General features: G+C 34.1%; 1 protein-coding gene across 2 annotated transcripts in view; it reads left to right on the forward strand.

The window, feature by feature from the left end:
• The window catches only part of RAB3GAP1 (RAB3 GTPase activating protein catalytic subunit 1), a 96,709-nt gene that overhangs the window by 66,602 nt on the left and 15,233 nt on the right, over nt 1–14,874 (forward strand). For both annotated transcript variants that reach the window (XM_081260876.1, XM_081260877.1), the window contains exons 12-18: nt 878–970; nt 1,422–1,591; nt 3,719–3,808; nt 4,636–4,808; nt 6,225–6,279; nt 6,524–6,889; nt 12,421–12,558. In XM_081260876.1, the coding sequence (XP_081117002.1) occupies nt 878–970; nt 1,422–1,591; nt 3,719–3,808; nt 4,636–4,808; nt 6,225–6,279; nt 6,524–6,889; nt 12,421–12,558 (1,085 nt within the window). The remainder of the gene's footprint in view (nt 1–877; nt 971–1,421; nt 1,592–3,718; nt 3,809–4,635; nt 4,809–6,224; nt 6,280–6,523; nt 6,890–12,420; nt 12,559–14,874) is intronic.

The raw sequence follows: 14,874 nt of genomic DNA on the forward strand, positions 1-14,874 counted from the left end.
AAATTCTGAAACTTAGATATATACCTTATTTTAGTATTAAAGCTTGTTGTTAAGCTTTAATTTTTGGTGTAAACATACCTCATTGCAGCTCTTTAAAATTTTTCAAACCTCTTTCGACCATCCTATATTATAAAGGACACATAAAACATCATTAATATGCAACAGAAGCGAAATATTTTTATCCCACGTGATTTCTTAATCCTCTAGAAATATCATTGTTTGGGGACGTTGGGGATTGAACCCAGAGGCAGTTTACCACATCCCCAGCCCTTTTTTTACTTTCTATTTTGAGTCACGGTCTCACTAAATTGTTTAGAGCCTCATTTAGTTGCTGAGGCTGTCCTCAAATTTGTGATCTTCCTGCTTCAGCCTCCCAAGGCAGTGGGATTACAGGGATGTACCACCATGCCTTGCTAGAAACATATCTTTTTGAAAGTTTCTTTTTAATGTATATTTTTTAATGGATTCATAGTTCTTATAGGATACAAAGAAGACTACGCACATACATATATTGGTACTGCACATACATATATTGGTACTTATACAATTAAGATAATAGATACTGTTTGTCTCATTGAAGCATATAGAAAGTACTTAATATTGTTTGGTACATTTATTTTCCCCCTTTCATTCTAGAAGTAATTCTAAGGAAAACTTTTTTCAGTATCCTGGTGAGGAGACAGGAAGGAAGAATAAGACTACTTTTGAAATAGTATTAATTTTTTTTTTTCTTCAGGAAGAAAACAGACGGGTTTCTTTTCTAGTTAATAGCTAGTTTTCTAGTTAATAGCTTTTATGAGAAGACATGTACTTTAATTTATATGACTAGTTTCTTTCAGTTAAGTGTCAGACATGAGTAACATTTTTTTCTAAATAGGTGATTTTGTCACTGAATTTTTTAAAATTTGTCGTCGAAAGGAGTCAACTGATGAGATTCTTGGACGATCCACATTTGAGGAAGAAGGACGAGGTGACCTACTTTTCTTTTTAAAGCATAATTTCAAATATCTTGCCCTATTTTTTTTTTTTTTTGGCACATTCTCTGGATTTTCATCTATTTTTCTTATTTGGAATTAAGTTGGAAAAGTAAGTTTTGATGGACTAGACAGCTGTCATTTCTTTCTAGACTATATCTAGAGCTTCTTAATACATTTAGGGCATTTAATAAATTCTTTTCATCCAAAAACATAAGCTATTTTGAAAAGCAGGGTTTCAAATATTAAGTCTCCTAGGGAGAAATAAATTGTGTGACTTTTTTTCCACTCGTGCTTCCATACAAAGCTGTGTGGACTAAAATATTATAATTCTGAGACCATGTAATGCTAGAATAAAGAATGGTTAAAATATTCTATACTCTGACCAATTTATTCATTGCTCTAACCTGCTAAGGTTGGTAATGTATGCATTTCTACTCTTTTTAGAAATTGCTGATATAACTCATGCATTGTCAAAGTTGACAGAGCCAACACCAGTTCCAATTCATAAATTATCAGTTTCAAATATGGTACACACAGCAAAGAAGAAAATACGAAAACACAGAGGTTTAGAAGAGTCACCATTGAACAATGATGTCCTCAATACTATTCTTTTGGTAACGAAATGTCTTATTTTTATATGTCTCTATGTATAACATTTATTCATTATATATTCAGTCGCTTCTATGTGACAAGCACTAGATTGCAAATGTAACATGAATAAAACAAAGTCCCTGGAGAATTATCACTTATTATTGGGAAGAAAGAAAGTAAATAATGGTTGTAATCCCATGTTGTATGTGAAAAGTCAGACAAAGGGGCAGTGACAAGATAACAGAAGATTCATCTCTGTCTCTGGGCAATGGGAATGAAGAGAATTGAAGAAGGCTTTTAAAGCAGAGAAATAGCAGAGGCCTGAGAGCATGTTCAAAAGTTGGTATTTTGTAGAGTGCTTCCTTGGGAGTGATCAGGGATGAGACTGGAGAGATAGCAGGTAACCTGCCATGCTGAAGTGCTGCACTTTATCTTACATTTTATTATTATTTTAAGTAGATGATCAGCATGATCAGAACTGTGTTTTTGCAAGGCTACTTTGACAACAGTCTAGGGAAATCTTTATAGTGAGGATTGAAGGAAGGTAGAGGGCTAAGGTGGCTCCTACTGCAGTTGGAATGAGCTCAGCTTGGAAGCCACATAGAGGTTAATTCTGACTTACTGCATGACTTGGAATAGTCACTTTAGTTACTTCATATCAAATAAGGCTAGCAAAACCTTGCGAGATTGTCATGAAAATTAAAGGACCTTCGACTGCCTGGCATTTAATAGTTCTTAGATAAATTATAGCTATGCTTATTGTAATTATAATTATACTTCTGGCAGTTTCTGCATTAAGATAATCTTGGGGAAAACTTTAAAAAGTAATGAGAATACTGGACTTTGGAACATCATGTTAATCTTGGTAGACATCTTGCCATTTACCTCAACAAGACTCTTTAGCCAAATTTTTAGTTCTTGTACATTATAAAATATAGGCAGTGATATTTAGTTCACAGTGGTATGAGAATAGGATAATGTTTTAAGTGTGCCTAGTATTGGCATTAAGCACATTAGTAGTTCCTCAAATCTTCAAAATTCTGTTGAGTATCAGTTTTTAAAAATGAACTCTGATAAAAGGAGTGAAAACAAAAAGGCTTCCTGAAGATTATATTCTTAGAGATTTTATTCAAATTATAAAACTCAGATGTCATATACACTGAATTTTTTTAATACTTGGTTTATTTATTTTTTATGTATATATATTTTTATGTATATATGACAGCGGAATGCATTATTACACATATAGAGCACAATTTTTCACATCTCTGGTTGTATACGAATTATATTCACAGCAATTCATGTCTTCATTACCTGTACTTTGGATAATAATGATCATCACATTCCACCATCATTAATAACTCCATGCCCCCTTCCTTCCCCCTCCAACTCCTCTGCCCTATCTAGAGTTCGTCTATTCCTCCCATGTTCCCGCTCCCTATCCCACTATGAATCAGCCTCCTTATATCAAAGAAAACATTCAGCATTTGTTTTTTTGGGATTGGCTAACTTCACTTAGCATTATCTTCTCTAACTCCATCCATTTACCATTTTTTTTTTTTTACCACCTACCTACACACACACACATACATATGAAACCATGTAAGAAAAAATAACATTGATCATTACAATTGTGGCTGCTTTTCATTTTCTACAGATATCTCCTAAATTAAAGTTATAGGTCTTTAATATACTTTACTTAATATACTTTACTATCTCACATATAAAAACCTGTGGATAATTCTATATTTCCTCATGAATAGATAGATATCTTTAAAATTCTTTTATAGTTTTGTTTGCATTTAATAGTACTAATACTTCTAAATTTTTAATAGCATTGGATAAGTATGAAATCATAGTGAAAATGTTTTGCTTTTTCATTGTCCTTCCCACAGAATCAGGTGGTTATTTTTGTGGAAAGATACCTGATTGCTAAAGTTGGCTAGTCATGGAAATTTGGTGTATTGTTGTAGAAAAATATAAAAAATTTTTGAGACCATAGAACCAAGTGACCAGTACAATAAGAACATTCGCATTTTTAAATAGCAAAGCCCCTGAAAAGTCAGATAGTATTTATATGAATTATAAAAATCAACAAAATGGGAAATATGCTCTCATGTAATTATATCCCCTCCTTCCCCTGGCCCCAGTTCTTATTTCCAGATGCTGCTTCTGAAAAAACATTAGATGGAACTACTTCAATAGATAACAGTAATCTTCCATCAGAGAGTGAAGACTATGTAAGTTGGAGTTCAATATTAAAACATTTTAACTGCATTGAATTAACTGGGGTTGGATATATTTCTAGTTTGATAGCCTAAGTATCTTTTTATTTTAAAAATCATCTTTGGGAAATTGAACAGAGAGCAGAGTTTCCTGTAGAACATTGGCATAGATACATATTTGGAGTAGTAAGAATTTCAGGAAATATTGTGGAAAAAAAGCATAAACATACTGTGCCTAACTGTAGGATTTCCCTCATTTTAGAGTTTTTGTGAAATTGTTAAATTTGTTTTACAACAGATTCTTGTATATATTTCAAAACTGGACAGTGAGATGGAAACTAATGAAGTAAAATTTTCATATTCTCCTTATCTGAGAAATTGAGAAATGAGAACATTTAAATGACAGATGTAGAGATAGATCAAACTATTTAAATAGTTATTGTTGAAAAGTAGATTTCATAGAGTGGAAAAACAGAGCCTTTTATATTTTCAGTTTATACAGTTCTACTTTGTGTTTTTGTTTTGAGAAGTATGTACTCATTTTATAATTAAAAGATTTTTTGAACAGCACATGAAATTTGAAATGCATCTTAAAGATTCCAAAGAAGAAAATGAAAGCTGTAATTTTAACTTCACTTAAACTATAGCTTTACTTTTGGATCCTAGTAGAAATCTTGTAAATATGGATCTGCTTAAAAACAGTGTAGGCAGTAATGTATGAGACATATTGATAAAGCTAGTTTTTGTAAAGTTAATTTTAATATTAAAATCTCTTAACTTTTTGATTATGCACATAAATGTTATTAATAAGTTTTGCTTTGTTTCCATTTTGTTAAATTTAGAATCTCTACAATCAGTTCAAATCTGCACCATCCGACAGTTTAACCTATAAATTGGCTTTGTGTCTTTGTATGATCAATTTCTACCATGGAGGGTTAAAAGGAGTGGCACACCTCTGGCAGGAATTTGTTCTTGAAATGCGCTTCAGATGGGAAAACAACTTTTTGATTCCAGGGTAATAATTTCAGTTTCTAGTTGTTTGGTACATTTTTTGCTTGTTAGCCAACACTTGACTTTTGACTGTTAAGTTTTCTCCTTTTAGGAAATCTGCCCAGAAAAAATGGTAAGAGACTTGGACATGACTTATGTTCATAGGTGTTTACTGCAGCACATTTATAATAGGTAAAAAGTAAAACAACATAAATGTCCACATATAAAAGAATAAATAATTCTCTATCTCTACAGTAGGAAAATAGAAAGTTATTGCTCCATTACAAATTTTGCTTTAAGAATCTTTGCCGGGCTCACGCTTGTAATCCCAGCAACTTGAGGCTGAGACAGGAGGATCACAAGTTCAAAGCAATGGCAAGACGCTAAGTGACTCAGTGAGACCATGTCTCTAAATAAAATAAAAAAATAGGTCTGGGAATGTGACTCGGTGGTCAAGTTCCTTTGAGTTCAATCCCCAGTACCTGCCCCCCCCCCCAAAAAAAAACCCAAAGAATCTTTAATAAAGTATTATAATATTTGTAATCAGGTATAGTATTAAATATACAGAATGCATTTGATTATGCCGATATATGTTTATAAAAAAAGGATTGGAAAGAAATACTTCCAAATGTTATTAGTAGTTTTCCCAGGTATGAAATTGTTTTTATTTTATTTTTCATACTTCTTTTGTATTTCCTAAGTTTTCTATAATGAACATATTTATTACTGAATAGAAAACATCTTTAAAGTTCATTATAAGTTCAGACATCAAACATTACCTATAAATTGACATTTAATCAAATTAATTTTAGTATGTGTGTGAGTTAGTGCTCAGATATCCATGCTAGGGAAGAGGAATAGTGATGTGATATGTAATGGTGATTAATCAAAAAATGTTGATTATTAAGTCATCTGTCATTCTCTATTTAGCTGGATTCTCTTGCTTCTGTTTCACTCTGGAACTCATTACAGATCCAGAGGCATACTGAATATAAGGGAGGATCTCTGGCTGATTGCCAAGAACCTAGTGGTTTAGAACTAGAGGGAATCTAGAATCGCACTGGCAAAATGGAGTTCTTTTATAGTGAGAATTCACCATAGTATTTGAGAACTGACTACACAGATTGATTTACTTTATATGGTTCAAAACCCTGTATGCTAGTTACTTCAAGGGGTGGATTTAGAGACTTTTTCTCATTTTAAGTTTCTAATTAACCTGAAAGCTATTAGTAGTTTGCTGTTGGTGATTTGTGGATTAAGAGTATAAAATAAATTTGATCTTTTAATCATATGTGCTTGCCTTTTGGAACTTGGTTTCCTTACCTGTAGAAATTTAGTTTTGACTTCTTATCAATATAGCTAAAAATTATGGTAATATAAAAATAGGCAGATCTGTAGCAATTTTACTGAAATTAAACTTTCTTTTCTCACTGTTTGGTAGGTTAACAGGTGGACCCCCAGATCTAAGATGTTGTTTACTGCATCAGAAACTACAGGTAAAGATTTCCCAATAGCAGTATATAAATGTGGTCTTGGTATAATTGGAGTTTATTCTAATACTGGATAAAATAGTGGGTCATAGGCTGTTTTCATCATGTTGCTATAGGTTGCTTATAGTCAGTGCAGTTCACAAAAAGGTCCTGAGAAGTAGAGAATGAAAAAGGAAATATACAAGCAGTGGTTAGATTTTAATTTTTCTGTAACTAATTCAACTATAAATGTTATTTCTGTTTTCTTAAGATGTTAAATTGTTGTATTGAAAGAAAGAAGGCACGTGATGAGGGGAAAAAGACCTCTGATAATATAACTAATACATATCCAGGGGATGTTGGAAAAGCTGCAGACCTGTTGGGGCCAGACCATCGTAAAGATACAGATAAGGAAAAGGGAGAGGTGGGGAAATCTTGGGATTCCTGGAGTGATAGTGATGAAGAATTTTTTGAGTGCCTAAGTGATACTGAAGAACTTAAGGGAAATGGACAAGAGAGTGGCAAGAAAGGAGGACCTAAGGAAATGGTAAATTTAAAGCCAGAAGGACGTCTCCGTCAGCATGGCAGGCTTACACTGCTACATAATGGAGAACCTCTCTACATTCCAGTCACTCAGGTAGGATGTGCTGGCTCTGCCAGTTTCTCTTTGTTGTTATTTTTTAACTGCATTCTAGAAGGGAATGATTGCTTTGGGTAGGATAATTTTTTTTAAAGTCTGTTAAAAGATGTAAGGTTTGAAATCTAAATTATCTTCTGGAGGCTTTTAGGTCTACCATTTCTGAAAATGAAAAATGTTTTGAAGTTTAAATAGATAGTAGCTCATCATGCATAAGGCAATATGTTAAATTGAATATTGGGTATTCACGTGTTTAAAGACAAACCCCCAAAACATGAAAAAATAAAAGTAACAGTTCTTCAATTATACAACTAGTTTTTTTTTTCTATTCTTTTTATTTTTTATTTTTGGTACTAGAAGTGGAGCCCAGGGATACTTAACCACCAAGCCATATCCCCAGCCCATTTTATTTTTTATTTTGAGACAAGGCCTCATTTAGGTGCTGAGGCTGGTCTTGAATTTGCCATCTTCCTGCCTCAGCCTCCTGAGCTACTGGGATTACAGGTATGTACCACTACACTGGCCTGATATTTTCTAGTCTCTTTCATGAAAAAAATACTACAGGTCACTAGTCCATTAAATTCATTTTACAATTAACTAACGGTGTATGGGACTTTCTGAGGTCAATCCCTCATCCTCTCTGCTTGAGTCCCATTTCTTTCTTTTTTTTTTTTTTTTATTGTTGGTTGTTCAAAACATTACATAGTTCTTGACGTATCATATTTCACACTTTGATTCAAGTGGGTTATGAACTCCCATTTTTACCCCGTATACAGATTTCAGAATCACATCAGTTACACTTCCATTGATTTACATATTGCCATACTAGTGTCTGTTGTATTCTGCTGCCTTTCCTATCCTCTACTATCCCCCCCTCCCCTCTTCTCTCTCTACCCCCTCTACTGTAATTCATTTCTCCCCCTTGTATTATTTTTCCCTTTCCCCTCACTTCCTCTTGTATGTAATTTTTATATACAACTAGTTTTTATTGTTCAAACATGCAATTTGAAGCCATTTTATACCATTAGGATGTAGAATAGCAACATCTAAGAAAGAAGAATAGTTTCTCTTGGTTTGTTTTTGTATAAGTAATATGTGAAATAAATTTTGTGAAACATTCAGTTTAGAAAAAGTGGAAGCCACCACCAATTCAACTTCCAACCATAAAAGTAACTGCTATTAATGATTTTTATATATATTCATGTACATATATGTTTACATATTGATGTGTAGTTTTATGGATTGTTTTTAAACATGTTCATTAGTGTGCACATTTTTGTTTAATATGTCTTGAAGATTCTTCCATGTAGATCTATTTCATTAATTTTTAATTGCCACATAATATTCCATGACATAGAAGAGTGATAGTTTATTTAATGATTTCATTCTTGATCACGGTGTGTTATTTGAAAATGTTACTGTGTAGTTTTTGTATGTTGTGTATATTTTTGTATATTTTCACATATAAATTCCACTGAGAAATAGAATAGCTAGTTAAATAGATATACAAATTACCAAGTTCTTTAAAAAGATATACCCATTGTGTACTTGAGTAATGTAGCATCTGTTCCCTTCCCAACTTTCCTTCCTCACTTTTTTCCCTTCATAAATATGTATACCAACCACGATTCTAGACCTTGAGAATTTAGTAGCAAATTAGATAATGAGATTCTTAGACTCATAGACTCATATTTAAAAAAAAATAAGTTTTGGCCAATATTGATGATCAAAAGTAGTATACTAAGGTTTTAAACTTTTATTTCTCTGATTTTTAATAAAACTAAATATCTTTCACTGTATTTTTTGGCCATCCTTTCTTCTGAATTACCTATTATGTTTTAGCTTTAGTAAATATTTCTAAACAGCCTCTTAAAGCGACTGAATTAATTTGTATCCCCACCAACAATGTGTAGTAGTGTGGTTATTCTGTATCTTTCTGCTTGATGTGTCAGGGTGTAAGAACAATCCCAAGTTGCTAGTTAAATAGATACACATGTTACCAAATTTTTTAAAAAGGCGTACCCATGGTGCAATTTGCTGGGGGGACTCATAGGGCTCAGCATGTAGTCATGGCTATCATTGACTACAACAAAAGGATACAAAGCACAATTAGCAAAGGGAAAAGGCACATGAGATGAAAATTGGAGGAAATCCAAGCACAAGCTAAGCTTCCAAGAATCTTTTGGCCGTGTAGTCACATAGATGTGCTTATTTCCTCCAACAATGAGCTGTGACTATGTATGTGAAATGTTGTCTACCAGAGAAGCTTTTAGAGATACAGTGGACAGGAGCTGGTCACTTAGGGACCCTTTGCTTAGTACATACCAAAATTCAATACTCTTGGAAGAAAGCAGTGTTCAACATGAACCATCTTGTTTGCACAAATCATGTAGGTATAGTAAGCCACTTTTATGAGTTCTGGGAATGGTGGGGACCCTCCCAAAATCCAAGTTCCCAGATGGTAGTGAAGGGCCAACTTTGCAAAAAGCCCTTTCTGAGAATAGTGGTCTCAGGCTTGCTGTTAACTCTTTTCTGCACACTTGATATTTAAAATCTTTTTAATTTTGTATTTCTGGTGAGAATGAGATAGTATTTCATGTTTTTACATTTCACTGATGAATATTACTGTGGAACACATTTTTTCATGTTCTTATTTCCTATTTAGATGTCTTCTTGATATAGTACCCACTCAAGGCTTTTGTGTAGTTGTTTATTGATTTTTCCCCCTTATTCCTTTGTAGGAATTCTTCATATGTTCTGGGTCCTTAGATATTTATATTACAAATATTTCCTCGTAGTCTGTTACTTTTCACTTTGATGCTTTTTGTTGGAATAGATGTTCTTAATTTTAATGAAGTCTGGTCTGCCAGTGTTTTTCATGTGTGTAGAGTACTTTTGGGGTTTCCATTTAAATCTTTACCCCAAGACCCTAAAAATATTCTCATGTTTTCTTCTGGAAACTTTATAGTTTTCCCTATTTCATTTATGTTTGATTCACTTCAAGTTAGTTCTTTCTATTGGTATGAGGAAGAGGTTAAGATTGTTTTAAAGTATTCCATCACCATTATTGAAAAGATCTGTCTTTTCCCAATAAGTGGCTACTGGTGTTTTGTTTAAAGTCAAGTGACTATATGTGTTCACCTGTTTCTTGACTATTATATTTCGTTAGTTTTTCTGTGCTTGTGCTGATAATATACTATCATTATCACTGCAGCTTGATAATAGGCCTTTCTATCTGATAGTATCAGTCTCCTTTGTTCTTCAAGACTACATTGGCTATTAAAGATTTTGTATTATGTCAGTTTCCCTGTATGGGTACATTTCAAAATCCCAGCATAAATTTTCTTATTGCATTGAGTTTATGGATCCATTTATAGAGAATTGACATCTTAGCAATATTAAGGCCTTGAAATACTCTTTGGTCTTAGTAAAGTATGTTTTATTTCCACTGTAAAAGTCTTACATTCTTTTCATTAGATGTTCTGCAAGCATTTAATTTCTTAAATGTTAGAAAATGAAAAATTTTTACTACTTATAATTTTTTCCCCTTGATATACATATTGATATACGTAGGCAGAGAGAGACAGATATATCTACCAAGTTTTCTACATTTCCTTATTATTTCTAGTAGTTTCAGCAGCATATGGAATTTTCTGCATATAAAATCGTGTTTGAAGACAGTGCAATTCTGATTTGCTAGTCTTTGTACTTTTTACACTGGCTAGCACTTCCAGTATTAGGGTTGAATACTAGATATCTTTTTCTTGCTTCCAACCTTAGAAGGAAAGTGTATGATAATTCATATTATAGAAGTTATATTCCTAGTTTGCCTAGAATTCATGAATAAGTATTTCATTTTATCTAATAGTTTTCCTGTATATTGAGGTACTCATATTCTGTTCTCATTTATGCTCTTAATGCAAATTGCAGCAATTGGTTTTTGATGATTAAAACATCCTTACATCCCTGGAAGAAGTCCCACTTGGGCATTGCCAATTTTTATATAGCTGGACTTTTTTTAAGTTGCTTGGGGCCTCTCTGAATTGCTGAGGCTGACCTTGAGATCTTCCTGACTCATTGGGATTACAGGTGTGTCCCACCATGCCAAGCTCAATTTTATTTTTTTTAAAAGGATTTTTATACCCATATATGAGAGATACTAGCCTTTAAATTTTTTCTTATAATGTCCTTGTCATTTTGTATTTCCTCTTTTTCTGTTTTCTAGACAAACATGACTATTAGTTGCCACTGCCCAAAATAATACTAGACTTCATATAGGTACTTGCTTTATTAAAAAAAAAATCAAATATTTTACTGTGTTCCATTTATGTAGACTTAGATCAACCTAAAATGTATGGCTGGGAAAGTAAAGATTTTACCTAATATTCTAGAGACAGAGCTAAAAGAGGAGTCTTTAGTAGTTCTTAGAGTCATTGTCACATGGATGATTCTCTCTTCAATTTGCAACTTGAGCAAGACCTTTTTCACTACACTCAGTCTGATCCCCTCATTGATCACATTCAATCATGTATATGAGAAAACTTTGAACATATTCACAAATAGTATATGAAAATGTGTATTCCCCATGCTGCGTGCTGCTAATTCTCTTTATATCCCCTCTGGTTGTACTTGGCTGAGATTTCCAGATAGGAAGAGATAGTCAGTACCCTTTCACCATCTGCTTCCTTCCCATTCTCTTATTTAGGGCTATTAAAAGTAGCCCCTTCTTAAGAACAGAGACAGTCATTCCTTCTATTAAGTGTAGTGCTTAATCAGAAATCCATGTAATTTGTGAACTTAACTAAGTATTTTTCCTTTTAAAAAAAATTAGGTATTTTAATAAGCATACTTCTCCTTTGTCAAAGAGAAAGGGGATAAAGTTTATAAGTATTTTAATTGGTAGTGTTTGAGCATGTGCCAGGATTTTATTATTCACAGCCCAGTCTCCAAAAAGTTGAGGATTACCCAAGGTCACAAAGCTAGAATTTGGGGATGGGCATGTTATCTCTGAAGCCCAGGCTTCTAACACTGTGCCACATATGTGGTCCTTACTGATTATCCATTACCCTGAGTATCAGTGTGATATTCTTGCTTGGTACTTGATATATTCATTATACAGCAAAGAAAATAAGAATTCACATTCCATAACCAGAGATGAATCACTGTAGAGCAATTTATTCCCATTTTTCTATTACTTAAAAACATTGTTGCAACTAGTTGATGACATATATCAGCAGAACTTCATTTCTGTATCATAGTCATGAAAATATGCAATAGACCCAGATTTCTCTTTTTAGCTCTCAATACTTGTCATGGGAAACCTGGTGATCTTGGGTGGGGGCATGAAAGTCATATTTATCCTTTTTACCTTTTTTATGTAGGTTCTGAAAAATATTGTGCGTTTCTCTGAATTCTTTCAGATACATGTCTTGGGACTACTAGGGCAGAAGTAATTGTCTTTATTCTATTTTTATAGTTCTTCTTTGTCTAAATAGGGCTGTTCATGAGCTTTGTCCTTTTCTACTTCACAGGAACCAGCACCTATGACAGAAGATCTGCTAGAAGAGCAATCTGAGGTCTTAGCTAAATTAGGTACATCGGCAGAAGGGGCTCACCTCAGAGCACGCATGCAGAGTGCCTGTCTGCTCTCGGATATGGAGTCTTTTAAGGTGAGGCAGACTTTCAAAGCTCTAGGGTCTATTTTTGAGCTATTCTGGGATGAAACTGTGAAAGTCACTCTACAAAGTGGTGTGAAGGCCTAATGTCTTTTTTTTTATGTTTGGATTTCATTAATAGTTATAACACCCTACCTCCATTCCCCCAAGGACATAGTCAAACTTGTCTCTCAACTATTAATAACAGGTTGTTTTTTTTTTTTTTAAACTTGAGAATTGAATCATTTCTGTGTGTATTGAGATGCTTTCTTCCTCTGTGTATATTCAGCCAATTTAATTCAAGGCTTTTAAGAAGCCCTTAGGATTCAATGTAGGTCACTGCACTCAACACATCTTTGAGTGCTTACTGTGTGCCTCAAACTATGATTAGATAAGAAAATAGTGTTTACCCTCAGTTATAGTCTGATGTTGTGGGAGAAGATGTGTAAATGATTATATGATGAGTTTTCAAAGGAGGCAAGAGCAAAAAGGTGACTGCTGAGTGGGTAAGGAAAGGTTTCTCAGAGAAGTCCACATTTTAGATGAGTATGTATTTGCTACCTGGAAAAGAATATTTTAGGCTGAGGTCTGTATATAGAACACATAGGATTCAGGTCATAGTGACATTTGGCTTACTAATATAAAAATCCAGGAATAAAGGACTTTGAGTTATTTGAAAGCAAGTCCACCACAAGTGAAAAATTTTACACAATGGAATGCAGTTATTTAGAATACATAGAGGCTGGAATTGTGTGGTAAAGTACTTGCTTTCCATGCATGGGGCACTGGGTTCAATCCTCAGCACCACATAAAGAAATAAAATAAAGGTATTATCTAAAAAAAAAATCCAAACACTTCTGGTATTTCAGATAAGAGATACTGAATCTGTATTTTATAAAAAGGCCACAAATGGGTAGCCCACTGGGCTATTACTTGTATTCTAAACTGTACCCCAGGTCCGGACTTTGCTTCTTAACAGGGTGAGACACAGGTCATTACATGTAAAGTCCTGTATCTGTGCAGACCAGCTCAAATTTGATTTTTGTCTGAAATACTTTAAAACAGACACACCATGAATAGCTCTGCCACTTTTATTCTTCTCTGGTAGCAGATTTAAGTAAAAATAAAAGGGAGCCTTTTACTTCTGCATCTTTACTAAAAGGAAAAAAAAATACTTCAGTAAACACCTCTTAAGAGCTGTATGTTTTCCTTGGAGACTAAAATGATTCAGAAAATCTTTTATTCTGCCAAGAGGGAAAAAAAAAAAAGGTTGATACAGTGGATAAAGAGAAGCCAGCTGGCTATCAGGGCAGATAGAAAACCAGAAAGGTAAAAGGTAATTGACCAGGCATGATAGCACACACCTGCAATCCTAGCTACTTGGGAGACTGAAGCAGGAGGATCTCAAGGCCAGCCTGGGCAACTTAGCATGATCCTATGTCAAAAAGGTCTGGGGTTAGCTCAGTGGTAGAAGGCTTGTCTAGCATGTCGGAGGCCCTGGGTTCAATCCTCAGTACAGGATTTCAAAAGGGAGTGGGTGGAACTGGCTGAGGGTTTGTGCACAGAGCAGGAAATACTAACCTACACAGCAGTTGTTTTCCATCTGTCCTTGCAGAGGCAAGTATAGGAAGGGATTCTACATTGGAACCATAAGAGTTTTTCCCCCCCTCGAAACACACTAGTTCTTCATGGTAAGATTCTGTACAGATCCTTTAGCACCATTTATGACCAAAACTATGGTTCATTAAACTCTTTTGGGCTAACTGGGCACCAGCAAATATGTTATAACATTGAAATACCTATTTTCTGAAAAAAACAAATAGCCAACCTATCAATGTGCCCCATGTGGAAAGCACATAATGTATTTAAGGAAAATTTTTCATATAAGAATGACTTAGGGTCCTTGGGAGAGTCTTCAGAGTGTTAGATGAATACTGACATGTGCCTAAGGCACCTCATAGTTCCAGAAGGCCAGGGCCTATTTTGGAGCCTGGCCCTTTTAGAACATACCTATAAACTAAGTCATAGCTACTAAAAGAGGGTGAAGGCTCACTTTAGCTATGTAGTAAGTCAGCTTGATATAGAAAGGACAAGCAGAAAGAAGCATTCTGGGGTAAAATATCTTAATCTTTAATGCAGGAATTGAATATCATTTTCTTATTAATCTTGTTCTCTCCATTCAATCAAATGGGTACAGTGTTGCCTTTTTAAGATCCAAGTTTTTGTACAGGAATCCTGAGTCACTATTATGAAATAATCTTGACCCACTATAGCTCCCAGCAATTCTTTGCTGCCGTGATATAGCCCTTAGGAGTTTTTATTGAGTTAGGT

The sequence above is a fragment of the Spermophilus citellus genome (assembly GCF_964194105.1).
Source record: "Spermophilus citellus genome assembly, chromosome: 11".
NCBI classification, from domain to species: Eukaryota; Metazoa; Chordata; class Mammalia; order Rodentia; family Sciuridae; genus Spermophilus; species Spermophilus citellus.